Source organism: Rhamphochromis sp. 'chilingali' (assembly GCF_963969265.1).
Source record: "Rhamphochromis sp. 'chilingali' genome assembly, chromosome: 4".
In the NCBI taxonomy this organism is placed as follows: domain Eukaryota; kingdom Metazoa; phylum Chordata; class Actinopteri; order Cichliformes; family Cichlidae; genus Rhamphochromis; species Rhamphochromis sp. 'chilingali'.
This window is the reverse complement of record NC_137948.1, coordinates 37,691,293-37,705,385: the sequence shown is the minus strand read 5'-3', so window position 1 is coordinate 37,705,385 and position 14,093 is coordinate 37,691,293. Positions and strand designations below refer to the sequence as shown.

At 39.5% G+C, this 14,093-nt stretch overlaps 1 protein-coding gene across 7 annotated transcripts in view; it reads left to right on the top strand.

The window, feature by feature from the left end:
* cacna1ab (calcium channel, voltage-dependent, P/Q type, alpha 1A subunit, b) overlaps nt 1–14,093 on the top strand; it is a 156,674-nt gene that overhangs the window by 58,869 nt on the left and 83,712 nt on the right. For all 7 annotated transcript variants that reach the window (XM_080880847.1, XM_080880850.1, XM_080880848.1 and 4 more), the window contains exon 4: nt 13,894–13,985. In XM_080880847.1, coding sequence (XP_080736973.1) covers nt 13,894–13,985 — 92 coding nt within the window. The remainder of the gene's footprint in view (nt 1–13,893; nt 13,986–14,093) is intronic.

Genomic DNA, 14,093 nt, shown 5'->3' with positions numbered 1-14,093 from the left:
AAGTTTAACTGACTTGATGCTATGCTGGATGTTCTTTTATTTATTTATTTATTCTTTTTTGAGCAGTGTATGTTGGATCTACAAATCACTGAAAAGGCTATGTGCTGCTCTTGAATACAGCAAAATTAAACATCATTAAGTAAACTATAAGCGATTGTCCCTGCTATTAAAGCTCCCAATTTAGCATACCATGCTTAAGATTAAAACCGTCTTGCTCTTTCTCTTAAAAATGTGCAAGAACACACTGTACATTTGAGAAATAGAATCTGAGAGGTTTGGAGCATTTCTCCCCATCTCAGTAGGTAAAGATGCTCTATTGAGTCACTGGTGTATTTGGCAGTGACACCAAATTACCTCAGAACCCAAGACGGAGAGTAACAGAAAACTCTGACTCACTGCAGGGAAAGCTGAGCTCACTTTTGTGTCAGAAACAGGACAGATGAGATGAAACCAGTCTTCATAAAAATGGTTCTCGGCCGTATCGACTCAGGCCCTACGAGTTATGAATAGCTCCTTCTGTGTGCATGTAATGCTGGCTAACTTTGATGTGAAGCATGCCACATTACAGTAACATTACAGCAGCAAATCAAAATGTAATCAAATATTAAGAAGCGGTACACAGGGGTGTCACAGTGGGTACAGAACAACTGCATTAACAACTGAGAGAGGAATTTAAGTCCAACAAGGAGAGAAAAACGAGGTCAGAGACGGAGCGCGTACTTTTTGAAAGTTGTCTTGTTGCCACCACTTCCATTATCATTATTGGTCTGCAGTCATTTACAGGCTCATCTCTCCCCTATACGTTCTCCCATACCCTCAAGCTCTGTCCCCTGCAGCTTATCTGCCGCAACCCACAGAACAAGAAGGACAAAAAATAGATGTAAGGTTGTACAGTGATTGTAGTGGCCACATATCTGATGATACTCACTCAGCTGTTCTTGTTCAAAAGTAATGGCATTGAGTTACATTATGAGCTTGACTGTATTCACTGGAAAAACAGCAGCATTGGCTTCTGGTTTAAAGCAATAAATAAACCAATATTGAAGTAGGTGGAAGAAAATAGGGTGGACAGGTGGTTCTTAAGGGACGTGCTATTGGGGTGGAGAAACAATCTTATTTTAAGTGCCACTCTGGAGAGCAGTTTTGGGTCTGCCTTCTTGGTAAATGCACAATAGAGCTGTATTAAAATCTGTTTTTGTGGTTTGAGGAAAACACTACTGATCAGCCTGCCATTTACCATACAACTGCACAATGAAGTAGTCTTTCAAACAAAGCTGCTGCTTCAGTGTGCAGTGCTTTGTGTTCACCCACACACCCTCGTGAACAAAAATAGAGTTACAGACAGAAACACACACCCACAGACACACAATGTGAGGGCAGCAGAGTGTTAAAGGTAAGCCAGTAATTGTCGTTTATCATACACACAGAGTTAACAAGCATGTCTGTCCCGAATTCTTTAGCCTTAAAGTGTCCTTTTCCAAGATATGCAATCACTCTCTCTGACCTCTGACCTCTGATCACACTGAGATTTTCTCCATCACAGTATCAAATATTTTAGGTGACCTCTTATGGCAATCGTTCTCACACCTTTGCAGCAATTTGTGTACAGTAATTCTTAACAGTGTGTTTTTTATCATTTCCTTACTCTGATGTGATTTAATCATATTAAAACTGAAAGGTTCTTCTTTATTTTCATGACTATTTACATTGTAGATTCTCAGTGAAGGCATCAAAACTATGACTGAACTCATATGGAATTATGTAGTAAACAAAGTGTGAAATAACTCAAAACATCTTTTATATTTTAGATTCTTCTTTGCTTTGATCACTGCTTTGCACACTCTTGATGAGCTTCATGAGGTAGTCACCTGAAATGGTTTTCCAACAGTCTTGAAGGAGTTCGCAGAGACGCTGAGCACTTGTTGGCCCTTTTGTCTTCACTCTGCATCCATTTCTTCCAAAATCGTCTGGATTGGGTTTAGGTCAGGTGACTGTGGAGGCCAGGCCATCTGACGCAGCACACCATCACTCTCCTTCTTTGTCAAGTAGCCCTTACACAGCCTGGAGGTGTGTTTGGGGTCATTGTCCTGTTGAAAAATAAATCATGGTCCAACTAAACGCAAACCAGATGGGATGGCATGTGGCTGCAGGATGCTGTGGTAGCCATGCCTTGAGCTTTGAATAAATCCCCAACATGTCACCAGCAAAGCACCCCCACACCATCACACCTCCTTCCCCATGCTTTACGGTGAGAACCATGCATGTAGAGACCATCCATTCACCTTTTCTGCATCGCACAAAGACACAGGTGGAACCAAAGATCTCAAATTTGGACTCATCAGACCAAAGCACAGATTCCACTGGTCTAATGTCCACTCCTTGTGTTTCTTGGCCCAAACAAATCTCTTCTGCTTGTTGTGTTTCCTTAGATTTCTTAGCAGCTTTTTGACCATAAAGTCCTGATTCACACAGTCTCCTCTGAACAGCTGATGTAGAGATGTGTCTGTTACTGGAACTGTGTGGCATTTATTTTGGCTCTAATCTGAGTGGCTGTTAACTTGCAATTTCTGAGGCTGGTGATTCAGATGAATTTATCCTGAGCAGCAGAGGTGACTCTTGGTCTTCCTTTCCTGGGGCGGTCCTCATGCTCGCCAGTTTTGTTGTAGCACAACATTTTTTGCAACTGCACTTGTGGACACAATCAAAGTTTTAGCAATTTTCTGGACTGACTGACCTTCAGTTCTTAAAATAATGATGGACTGTTGTTTCTCTTTGCTTAGCTGGTTCTTACCATGATATGAATTCTAACAGTTGTTAAACACGGCTGTCAGCTGTGTACCAACTTGCAGTTGCCTCTGATCTCCACTGCTGCTTCAAGATGATAACCCTTCAACTTGAACTTTATTTTGGACTAGACTGGCCAATTGTAGGGCAATAACCAGAGATGGATTAGGGTGAATGGTGAATAACGATTGTGTTGATGTACCAATATCAGGCTAATGGCTTTTTGAACAGATAATGTTATCCTCACTAAAAGCTGTCAGCTGCACAGTTAGCTTAGACATTGTATTCTCAAAGAAACAGAAAGTTTTTTGTATTTGACAGAATTTGATGTAAGTTTCAAAAACTAAACGCTCTTCCTCAGATGTCCTACAGTAGAACTTCCTGTTAGTTGTCTAACCTTCTGGGATGACTCCACGTGCACAACCTGGTGAATGTTCAAAATTCAAGGGACATGCTCCCTGCAGGACTTCTGGGTGCTATCTGGGCAACTGTCATTGGATCTAGTTCGGACTCCTAGCCAGCGACGCAGTTTTGCATCTCTGTACGTTGTTTATGCATTGGCAGTGTCATATTATAAGTTCTAATATTGATGTCATTTTGAGTGGATAATTTGCTGGTTTTGTCTGACAGACTTGCTGCAAAACTGTGATACTTTTTTTCTTTCTTTGCAACTTGGTTACAACCCATCCTTTCACACTGTATATAGTCATGCAAATGCAATGATATTGATGAACCTTGATGGATGGAGTGAATTAGAGTCAGGCAATTCACAGTGGGCAGCATGATTATACATGTTGGGAATTTTGGCTGCAAAAACTCCAGAAATCAAACATGCTGTAAACACAAACGTTCAAGAACATTACATGCACACAAGTGTCCAACAACACACTGAAAGGAAAGACACACGCTAACAAGGACAGAGAAGTCCAGACGTCGTGTCCTTGTGAAGTCCAGCAGTCATGCTGGCAAGAGACGGAGGAACAGGTGGGCAAATCAGCCGGTCCGGCAGAGATCGAGGGAACAAGGGAGAGAGGTGAATGGAAAAACCGAAGATTAGAGCCATGGGAAAGATTGTGTGAGGAGGAGAAAGGCAACAGGCATGTCCCAATATAATTAAAGGACAGAGGAATGAAATGAAGGTTGCAGAAGAACTGACAACCAGTGACTCTACTTGACAATTAGATTACACAGAAAATTAGAAAATTTAAAAATACAACATATCGGAAAGTTAAACTTCTAGTGACACAACTACTCCTGGAAATGGAAGCACCTTTTGTACCTACTAAAGAAAATATTCTGCAAATGTTCATTAAAAGAATACTGCCCACCGATATAAGAAAATTGCCTCTCCTAATTACTTGAAAACCAGCCATTAAGTTGGCCAGACGGGTCAGAAAAGCACAGCATACATTTTAATAAAACACAGGTGACCAGGGGAAAGAATGATTCATTCCTCTTTATGACCTCCTCAATTTGTCCTTTTCCTTCCTATATACGTGAAGTTAAAGTAGAAAAAAGGAGGAGAGAGGAGAAAAAAACTGAAGAGAACGGAGGAAAGGTGGTGGGAAGGAGTGAGTTTGGGTGGGGATAGAAGGATGGACAGAGAGTCCATCAGCTGAGTGTTAGTAGTCTGCTGAGATCAGCAATAACGCTAGAGTGAGAAAATTAACCGAGGGAAAGCAAGAGGAAGGGGGTGATGAGGGTGGAGAATGTGGTGAGAATGAGTGCTTCTGTCCTGCTGCTGCCAATGAAAGCTTCAGCTATGAGGAGACGGAGAGGAGTGGACAAACACAGAGAAGAATGAAATGAGTAAAAAACAAACCAGTTGTTTGATTGAAAATATAAATGCTGTACTGCATCATGACTGTTCCACAAACAAATTTGAAATGAACAGCACGCTACAAAACATGCTCAGTCATCTCATTGTTTATTCTTCATTATCTGTTGGAATTCATTGGAAGCACTGGCTAACCCTTAGGTTGTAATGCAGCATTATTATTGTATATTGTGATATTGCTTCTACTTACAAAAAGCTTGTGTCCATTCAGCCAATCTGGATTGTATTTTCCTAAATATGAGGCCACATTTCTAGCTTCTAAACATAAAGTAATTGCAGAAAACTAATTAATTATAAACAACCAGAGCACAAGTTATTGTTTGTCCCTAAAAGTACACTGAGGAAATGTATTATTTGTAATAATGCATTTGGCCCACATACAGTACTGTGCAAAAGCTTTAGGATAATTAAGATGTTTGGCTTCATGCTATCATAACCCAGTTAGGTAGGAATCATGATGATCATGACAGCACCACCAATCACTTCAGCCGAAAACATTGAATCATTCTGGGTTTAAATGAAGCCATTGAAACAATTAAGATGGCTTTAATTCACAGAAGAACTGAGGAAAACTCTCTGACATGTCTTTTTAAAGAATCTTTCTTTACTACTAAATACATTAGAAAAGCTTTTAAAAGAAAAACAAAGAATTAGCGCTCTAAGTTTAGATTAGTATCAATGAAAGCAGCATTTATTGGATTTATGAGACACATGATGCAATTTGAATATCTGTTACATTAGGTTCAAACACATCCCTTAAATATGTATATGTGTATATTGTCCAGTACATGTGTGAATATGTGTGGAGGGTTTAATGGTTGAGGGCTCAGTGGGAGACACTAAGGGGACAGGAGTTCACACTGTGATGACACATGGCACTCCTACACTATTTCCACACAAGGCACACATGGGCTATGTGGAATTCATTTACATAGAAATACACATGCACACAAACACAGCACAGCTAATGCACGTGTGACTGGCTGGAACCTGTCCAAGGCTCTTTCATGTTGTCTGTGTGTGTTTAAACACGCAGCACACGTGGCTTTTGCACACAGACCGTGTTGTGTATACGCTGATAACATTTAACATTGTATGCTTCTACATACAGATAACTGTATGAGCCTGCATCACATACACACATGTATTGACACTGTAAGTTTTCAGTAAAACTGTGCACTGTGGTCAACACATTTCAGAAGGCACAACCTTTATTTTGAAGGCAGTCTCCATTTCCAGTTTGTGTTGCACTTTTCAGCTTCACTATTGACATTTCGCAATACTCAAGTCTGTACTTGCATTCTTGGTAGTTTGTATTTCACATGGCAGTCTGGACTCAAGATGATTATTGGATAAAAAAAATCAGGTCTGATGTGAGAATGCTTTTATTTTCATTTTAGTTGACACCCAAAACAGTAGACAGCTGGTGTTTGGGGGAAAAAAAGAAAAGAATAAATGTTAAAAACACAAGTTAATCATTTCGGGAGCAGTCTTCAAGATGTCCACGTATCAACATGCTGCTCCAGATGTTTCTGCTTTTTCCTCCTGGATTAAAATATCTTTAATGTTAGATTTGATGCAGAATAAGCTGTTAAAATAAGAACAGCACATTTGTACATCAGGGAATAAAGTGAGACATTCAATTCCAAATATACTGACAGCTCTCCAGTGAGACATTAAAGTTAAATAAAACAATGCAGTTATGAAACTTAACTTTAATCTCAGCCTAACTGATTTGATCGGGAACAAATAAAACACTAAAATAAGCCAAACAAACCGTTAGAAATTATCTTTATAAATCGTGTTTTGTGTTTAACCTCTACTGAGTAGCAAAAGCACACAGGGTTTTTGAAAACGATGAGTCTCAACCTCCCTGATCTCTGGAAACCTCGGAGCACTTTCACTAATAGGCAATAAATCGAGCAGATATTTGAAGTTTACACATCTACATTCTTCCCTGAAAATATTTAAAAAATATATTTCTGTGTCACAGAAACAGTAATATTTAAAACTTTGCTTACAGCCTTAGCTGCTCTCTTCCATTATTTCTTCTGTGGGGTTTCAGATGAAATGCATTCTGGGATACTTGACTTCACCAAGTCAATGCAAGTCACCACCAGTGAACACTCAATAGAATAAGTGACTGGGGCAACTGGCTAATGGCCTAATCAATTGCAAGAATGTTTTTTAATGTTTTTTGTTTTTTTAACCTGTGACCGTTGGTTACAAACTGGTCGCCAACTCGTCTCTGCCTCTATGACTTTTGACCCTAAACTTCCACTGGTCCAAAATGGCAGACAAGTTAGGATCATTTTTTTAATTATTCAGTTAAAATAAGCTTGGTTGTTAAAGTAATATCATATTTATCTTTATTAATTACTGTATGATTTCATTCTGTAGAACTCAGCTAATCAGGTACTGCTTTGTACTGATGCAAAGTTTGGCATGGCAGGCTGTGGCAGGTCACCTTTGAAACCAGCCTCAAGTAGCCATTAAAGGAACTGAAGTTTTTGTCATGTCCATGTTACAGTGGCTTAATTTTAATGTGAATCACATTATTTTATGTGTGCAACTTACAGTTATATCGCAGCCCAATCGAGAAGAAACATCATACACATACTAGTCTGTTGATATGGCAACTACCACTTTAGGTTATCACGCCCCATTTGCTAGTTAACTGCTTGCCTAGCTAAATTCTTAAGAAGGTGGATCCAATTGAAACAGTAGAAACCACACAGAGAACCTCTGTATAAGTACAAGTAGGGTCTTATTTTTTAAATTTTGGTAATTAGATGTATTTTGTAAAAACCTCAAACACTTAAGACAAAGACATGATCAGAGAAAGTCCTGTGCTCAAACTGCAGCTTGGGGTTTTGCCAGTTCTGGCCAAGACTGGTACACATCCAAGGTAATTAGTAAAGGCTTGAATTCAACTGCAAGACCTATAAGTAACCATTGAAAATTCTAAAATACGTGCACAAAATATCAGAAGTAATGGATGTATGGATAATTTTTCCTGTTTTATCTCATGGAAATAATAGTTGCTTCTTAGCTGTGTCTAACAAAAAGGTTAAGAATTGTTCACAGGAAGACCAATTAGTGAAATCAAGATCCAAGTCTACAAAGAGGTTTGGCCGGTTTTCATTTGCATAAATAATAACATCTATGTTATGTGTGCGTGTGTGGGATGTCTGATGTTTGTACAATACAGCCATTTCAGAATAAACCAGAAGCAGAGAAAGTGGATCATCCATTCTACCTGGGCTTCATTCATCACTGTCATCTGATCATGCATTGTGTATGCACACACACGTGTCTAATATGTGTGTCTGTGTTTCTATGCAGTAAAACAATGCGCTGGTAAGCATCAGTCTGCATGCAAAGAAGCTGCTCTTGCATTGTGTGCTGTGTTCCTGTCAGCAGGCTCAGGATCTGTGGTTAGAACAGGGGAGCTGCAGGGGCAGCAGGGTAGGTGAGGGTTATGTGTGTAAGTGTATGTGGGTGGGAGATGCGGGTGTTTGGAGGGGTTGGAAAATCAATCGCTGGGAGACCCACTTCCCATCCCTGTTTCTGCGGCAATGCCAAGATTCCATCAATGAGCATGGGCTGCGTTTCCCTGGCAACGCTTATGAATGAGAGCAGGTCGGTAACTGTGGAGACTAAGTGAAGAGAGGAATTGCCAGTTGCCATGGCAATGCCATGAACAGGGATAGACCGAGCAGAGTGAAGGTGGCGAGTGACCTCTGAGATCTTAATCAGTGCCATCAATCATCATCATCAAAGCGCTGTTCCTCGGCGGGACAGCAGCAAACAGAAGCCTCATGTTGCAGCAGGTCTTGGACCTTGATTTGATACTTTGATACTTAGGATAGTTCGCATGTTATTCTCTGAACAGTACCTGTGAATTGTAAAGAAATTTGGGGAAATGAATTCAATCTTTAACATGCAAGTTATAATTACATGATTAAAATAATGTTGAAACAACAGCACACCAGGCTTACAATACTTATACAGGACATTCCAGTTAACCTCTAAACCTGCTGCCATCAAAATAATGACTAAACGCTGGAAGGGATACTCGTGACGTTTAGTGTTTATCTTATTTACGTCCACCTTTTATGAAAGGCGCATGTAGCTACTGTTCATTTGAAAAGGCCTATTTTGAAACCTCAGTTTGAGCACCCTACAGGGTGTTTTTTAAGCTAAAGGTATATTTAGATAAAAGGGTGGAGTGGTAAGTTATCACGTGACCGTAGAGCTTGGTTAGGCGCATCTTTAGATTCTGTAGGTGCAATGCATAGATTCAGTGCTACGTAAATGATTACTAAAATACTTTTAAATGATTTTTAATTATTAAACTAAAGCACAGACTTGATAGAAATAACAATACACAGCCAACATTAACAACAAAAACATGAATGAGAGGTCTAATTCAGCGATTTGAGTTAAATAAGGTGAAGGCTAGGAGATAGTGATTAGGCTGATTACAGTTAAACCTGTCCAAAGATCTGACTAATGTTTGGACCTAGGCCATTGTTTAACACTTCATTCATTTGCATCTGTTACACAGATGTCTTGTGTTTTTTTGCGTCCTATCATTTCTATCATATATTGTACAAGACAATAGAGTTCAGGTGAACTTAGGTAAAGCTAACACACTGTTAGCATATGTAATTGTATATGTGTGTGCGTGTATGTGTATGCATGTGTGTGTGCGTGTGTGCATCTTTGCAGGTTGATAGCTAGGTGTTTCCCAGCAGTGAGATCCTCTGTCATCACTGTCCAAACACCTCCTCCCTCTGCAGCTGAAACATTCTGTCTTTCTCTCTGGAGTCTCTTCAGCTCTCTCTTTGGGGGTTCATTGACTCTCTGCTTGTCTCTACTGCTGAATCTCACACTTTTGACGCACAGGACTATCACTCTTTTTCAATCCGCTCACTCTATCTCACACTTACTCTCTCTTAAGGGATACCTCGTCTCCCTCTTCCCAGTCTGTATTTCATTAGGGAGCGTCTAGTTTAAGATAAATCTCCCTTGTAATACCCTGTGTTTGTAGCCTATATTCCCAGTTTATTTGAATTAATTTGGATTTTAGGGCAATAGAGATATAGAGCTTGTTTCTTTAAGCCTAATTAAGGGCCATGACCTTTTTTTCTTTTTCTTTTTTTTAGTGGAGAGCTTTTTTTTTCTTTTTGTATGCTACTAAGTGTAATCCATGTCTGAGAAAACATACTAATTGTGTATGGTTATTAGCATTTAAACAAATTCAGAGACAGAAATATGTCAGTTAGCATTAGCAAACAATACCAAAATGCCAACGTGCCACAGGCTTCACTGAGGAGCTAGTTAAATCACTTTCTAATCCCAATCTTGACTAAAGAATAAATCTAACGTCAAAGACGCCAGCCTAGTTTAGGTATATACAATGGACCCTACTGTTGGTGGTCCATTCAGGTGCTATTCTTTTATTATTTTGAGTATTGGTTTTAACTTTTTCTTCAAAATAGTTTTGGTTTTAGTCCTATCTTTGCATTCACCTACTAAAGATTTTAATAACTGTCTTGACTATTAAAATATTCAGATTTTCAATCGTAAATTAATATTGTGGCATCAAAGCTTTGTTTAACTGGTGCCTTTTTTCATGAAAGATTTAAGCAAAAGTTGTGATACTAATTAAAAAGATCATAATGGTCATGTATAACATGATTACACAGCCTTCTGCTCCTCACGTTTGCCTCCTCTCCTTCAACTTAACTCTTAGGGATTTGTCACCCATAGCTGTTCCTCTGTGTCTTCTCGCAATCTTCCATGCACTTCGCTTTCCACTTCATCCATCTATCACCACCAGCAGCATACTCTCTGCTCCCTCTACTGGCCACATCAATACACTGTGGGCAGGTTCATCCTTTGACAGTGGCGACTGCATCCTCAGTGTTAGAATTGTCTTCAAAAGCGGTAGATGCCGTCTCACATGAATGAATTTTGGAGCTCTAGATTCACCTTAAATTGATTGTCACAGGAGAAAAAAAGTGGGACAAAAATAAACAGAGGGCGAAAGGCAAGGCAATAAATGACAGACACAGTGAGACGGAACAGCAGAAAAGTCAGATTAATGATATCAAAACAGACCCTTTGTTCTCTTACCTCATCCATTTGTTTATCCAGGTATAAACCCAACTGCCCAGAAAAATGTCCCCTAAGCTTTAATGCTCCAAGTGAGTAAGCAGTAATTTGTGCAGGCCAAAAAAGAAAACGATATGATCATAAAACCAACAGAAAGTCATCCACAATAGATTAAATCATGAACAACAAACCTATTCAGTGGATGTGGTGTATGTCAGGTTTACAGTGTTATATAATATCATGCTGTGGGAAAGTGTATGAGAAAAATGAATTAAGCAAGGCAGAAAAAAGGGCAAACGGAAGTTCAGTTTACACTGATTATAATGATCTGGTTTAAATTCATTTAGGTTACTATTAAACTACCTAACTATCTCAGTGTAGACTCCCTTAAACAAGCTGCTCTGAGCTGTTTGTTTTCACTAGAACCTCGTCGTGATGTTCTCATCGAGAACATTTGTTCATTTATTATTGACAAAATCTGTTTTGTCCATGAAACTTGATAATGTTTAAGTATGCTTTAAAAGTAGATGTTAACTTATTAAACTGCCACTAGCAGCAGCCATGCAGCGTGTGCACATTCCTAAAACAATTGTTCTGATCACCTGTAGTTAAACATCAGCTCAAGCCACCGGTAAACGTCATGCTGTTTCACTTGCTTCATGTTCTGAGTGCTCTCATGAACGCAGTGATTGAAGACTGAAGCCGTTTGCTTATTTTGCTGAGGTCAGGTATTTTCAAATCTGCAGCATTGCCTTTAGCTGTGGCAGTTAAAAAGCCATTGAGAGAATGAGGGGATTGGCTGCTGTCCCTGTGTCTGTTAATAAATGACCTCTTACTGGAATTAGCAACCAACCTGTGGAGAAGTGGAGGAGGGAGTGAGATTAAGAAGGTAGTGGCTGGAACAGGAAAAGCAATGGATGGATGGATGGCAGGGTGGCAGATGCCAACATTTAGCAAGTTTTAGATTTGATTTGTGCAGCCCTTTTGTCATTGTTTCAGTCCACTTCCTGTTTCTTAGAAAGGGTGGTACGACTGACTGCTAAATGCTACTCCTATTGTTAAATCTCATGCCTTTCTCACACATGGTAAAAAAAATACAATATTGCTTTTTTTCTAATTTAGGGCATACATTTATACGGCACATAAAGATGGGACAAAATAGCGTGTGAGCACCTCCATTTCCACATAGTGCTGATAGGTGGGGTTAGGTTTGCGTGTGATTTGCAAAAGTTGTGCTGTTCTAATGATAGGCACAATCTGTTCATTTCAACATGGCATGCATAGTCTTCCAAGAGTCGTGCAGTTAAGCACAATTAGGCAAACTGAGAGATGATATTCAGCTGCAAGTCATTTACTAACAGGACAGGCGCTGCTCGTTAATTGTAATCAGAAAACCATATAAATGTGTATGCTAAACGTAGGCAGTGTGGCAGACAGAGTCATAAAAATAGAAACGGGGTTCAGTAACTGACAGGTGCCCAAAGTAGGACTGTGAACTGTGCTACAGTATTTTGACATCACGCTCTGTTCTTGTATTAAGACAACTTACATCTCGTCCATCTTCAGAACAAACCGTAAATGTCTGACTGACAAAGGTTCATTTCTATACTCTCAGACTGGTTGTGTTAACAGTGCCACCACAACTTTACTATGGTGGATTTGTTTGGAAAAAAATTAAGTAAATTAAATTAAAAAAAATATGCAGGTTTTTTTGTATCTGTGATCTATATCTCACGTTTTGAATTTGTGTAGGTCAACCACTACAAACAGCCATGTATGCACAGCTCGTGAGATCACAGTGAAAACCGTATGAGCTGTCCATGGTCCTGAAATTATAACGGTTTCCTTTAAATGCAATCTTTAAAAATGTAAAGTTATTAACGTATATGCATGGATCAGACGTGCTGATGTTCATGTATGGCCTGATTATTTTCAGGATAAGGTCCGATTTCATCATCATGATCCCCCTGTTCTCTCTTTTCTTCTGTGATTTCATTCTGAATGTCTTTGCATAGGCTGTGAAATCATGGCCCATATATGAAATAATGCAAACATTAGTATATCAGTTTGTGACAAATACAAGAGGGTCAGAACCACCAAACCCACCAACCACAGTTTGTGTTAGCAAATCCGGTCCCCGGTGTCATGTATTATGGTGCTATAGGAAAGCTTGCTTACAACTACAGGCAATGTAAAAGCTGATTTATGAGAAAGCAGCTAATAAATGAGTCCAGATATGAATTATGAGGTTTTTTCAGTGGTCAAAGGATAGTCATACAAATGCACAAAAATGCCAGCTAGTGAATGAGAATGATGCTGAGGCTGTGCGACAGCTGGGCTTCTCTTTCTTGTCATTGGTAGCTAATGTGTGGACAGTTACAGTAAGCAAATCATTTCAAAGTATCCTTGTTTGAACTAACTGAGCTTTAAAGAAGAAAGTGAAACTTTTAAGCATCAGATGTCTGCCAATGCAGTGCGCTCCTTCCCTCTATCTCACTCCTCTTCCTCAGTACATCCCCTGTCTACGCCCCCACACTTCCTCCCTCCCCCTCCTATAGGACCTACCCTGCCTTCCGCCTACGTTCAAGACAGGTTGGAAAATTCCATGCTCCTTCTCCAGCTGACTTTGTGCCAGAGCTCTCTCTCTCTCACACACACACACCTACACATTAAAGACACACAGAGCAGTCAGAACAGATACAGAATGTGTCAGCAGTTTCCAACAGCAAACATATTGTTACTGAAGTAACACATCACACACATAGATATTGGTTTAAGGTGAACATATAGTTGTCTTTATGTTTTCTGATTGTTATTTTTGCTTTCAACTGAGACGTTTTCTGTTATTTAGCCCTTAGCCTAGCATTGATGGGTAAAATAGTTGAAGTACCTTGTCAGTATAGCACAACAGAGCACAACAACACATCGTAACTGCATCTTTAAATTTCACTACAAAGCTGAATCAACACCTCTGTGAATATTCAGAATGCAAAATCGGTTTTGAGACCTGCACAAAGAGAGGATTCATTGAAGCTGCCTTGAGCAGAACTGGTTTAAGCTAGGTGTACCTAAAAAAGTGGTGAGAGTGTAAATGATAGTGTTGACTGCTTTCAGAGACGATCTCATGTATTTTGTTTCTTTCTCTGTAGTATTTTGTCGTCAGTGGGGTCTACGTTTGACCTGAGGACACTGCGAGCCGTCAGGGTGCTGCGACCCTTAAAACTGGTGTCTGGAATTCCAAGTAAGTGTTTTTGCTTCTATGCTAATTTCAGATCCTTCCATACCAACCATGTCACATTCAAGTCCAATGAATAAAATCTGAACAAATCTAAATTTTACTGCAAGTTGC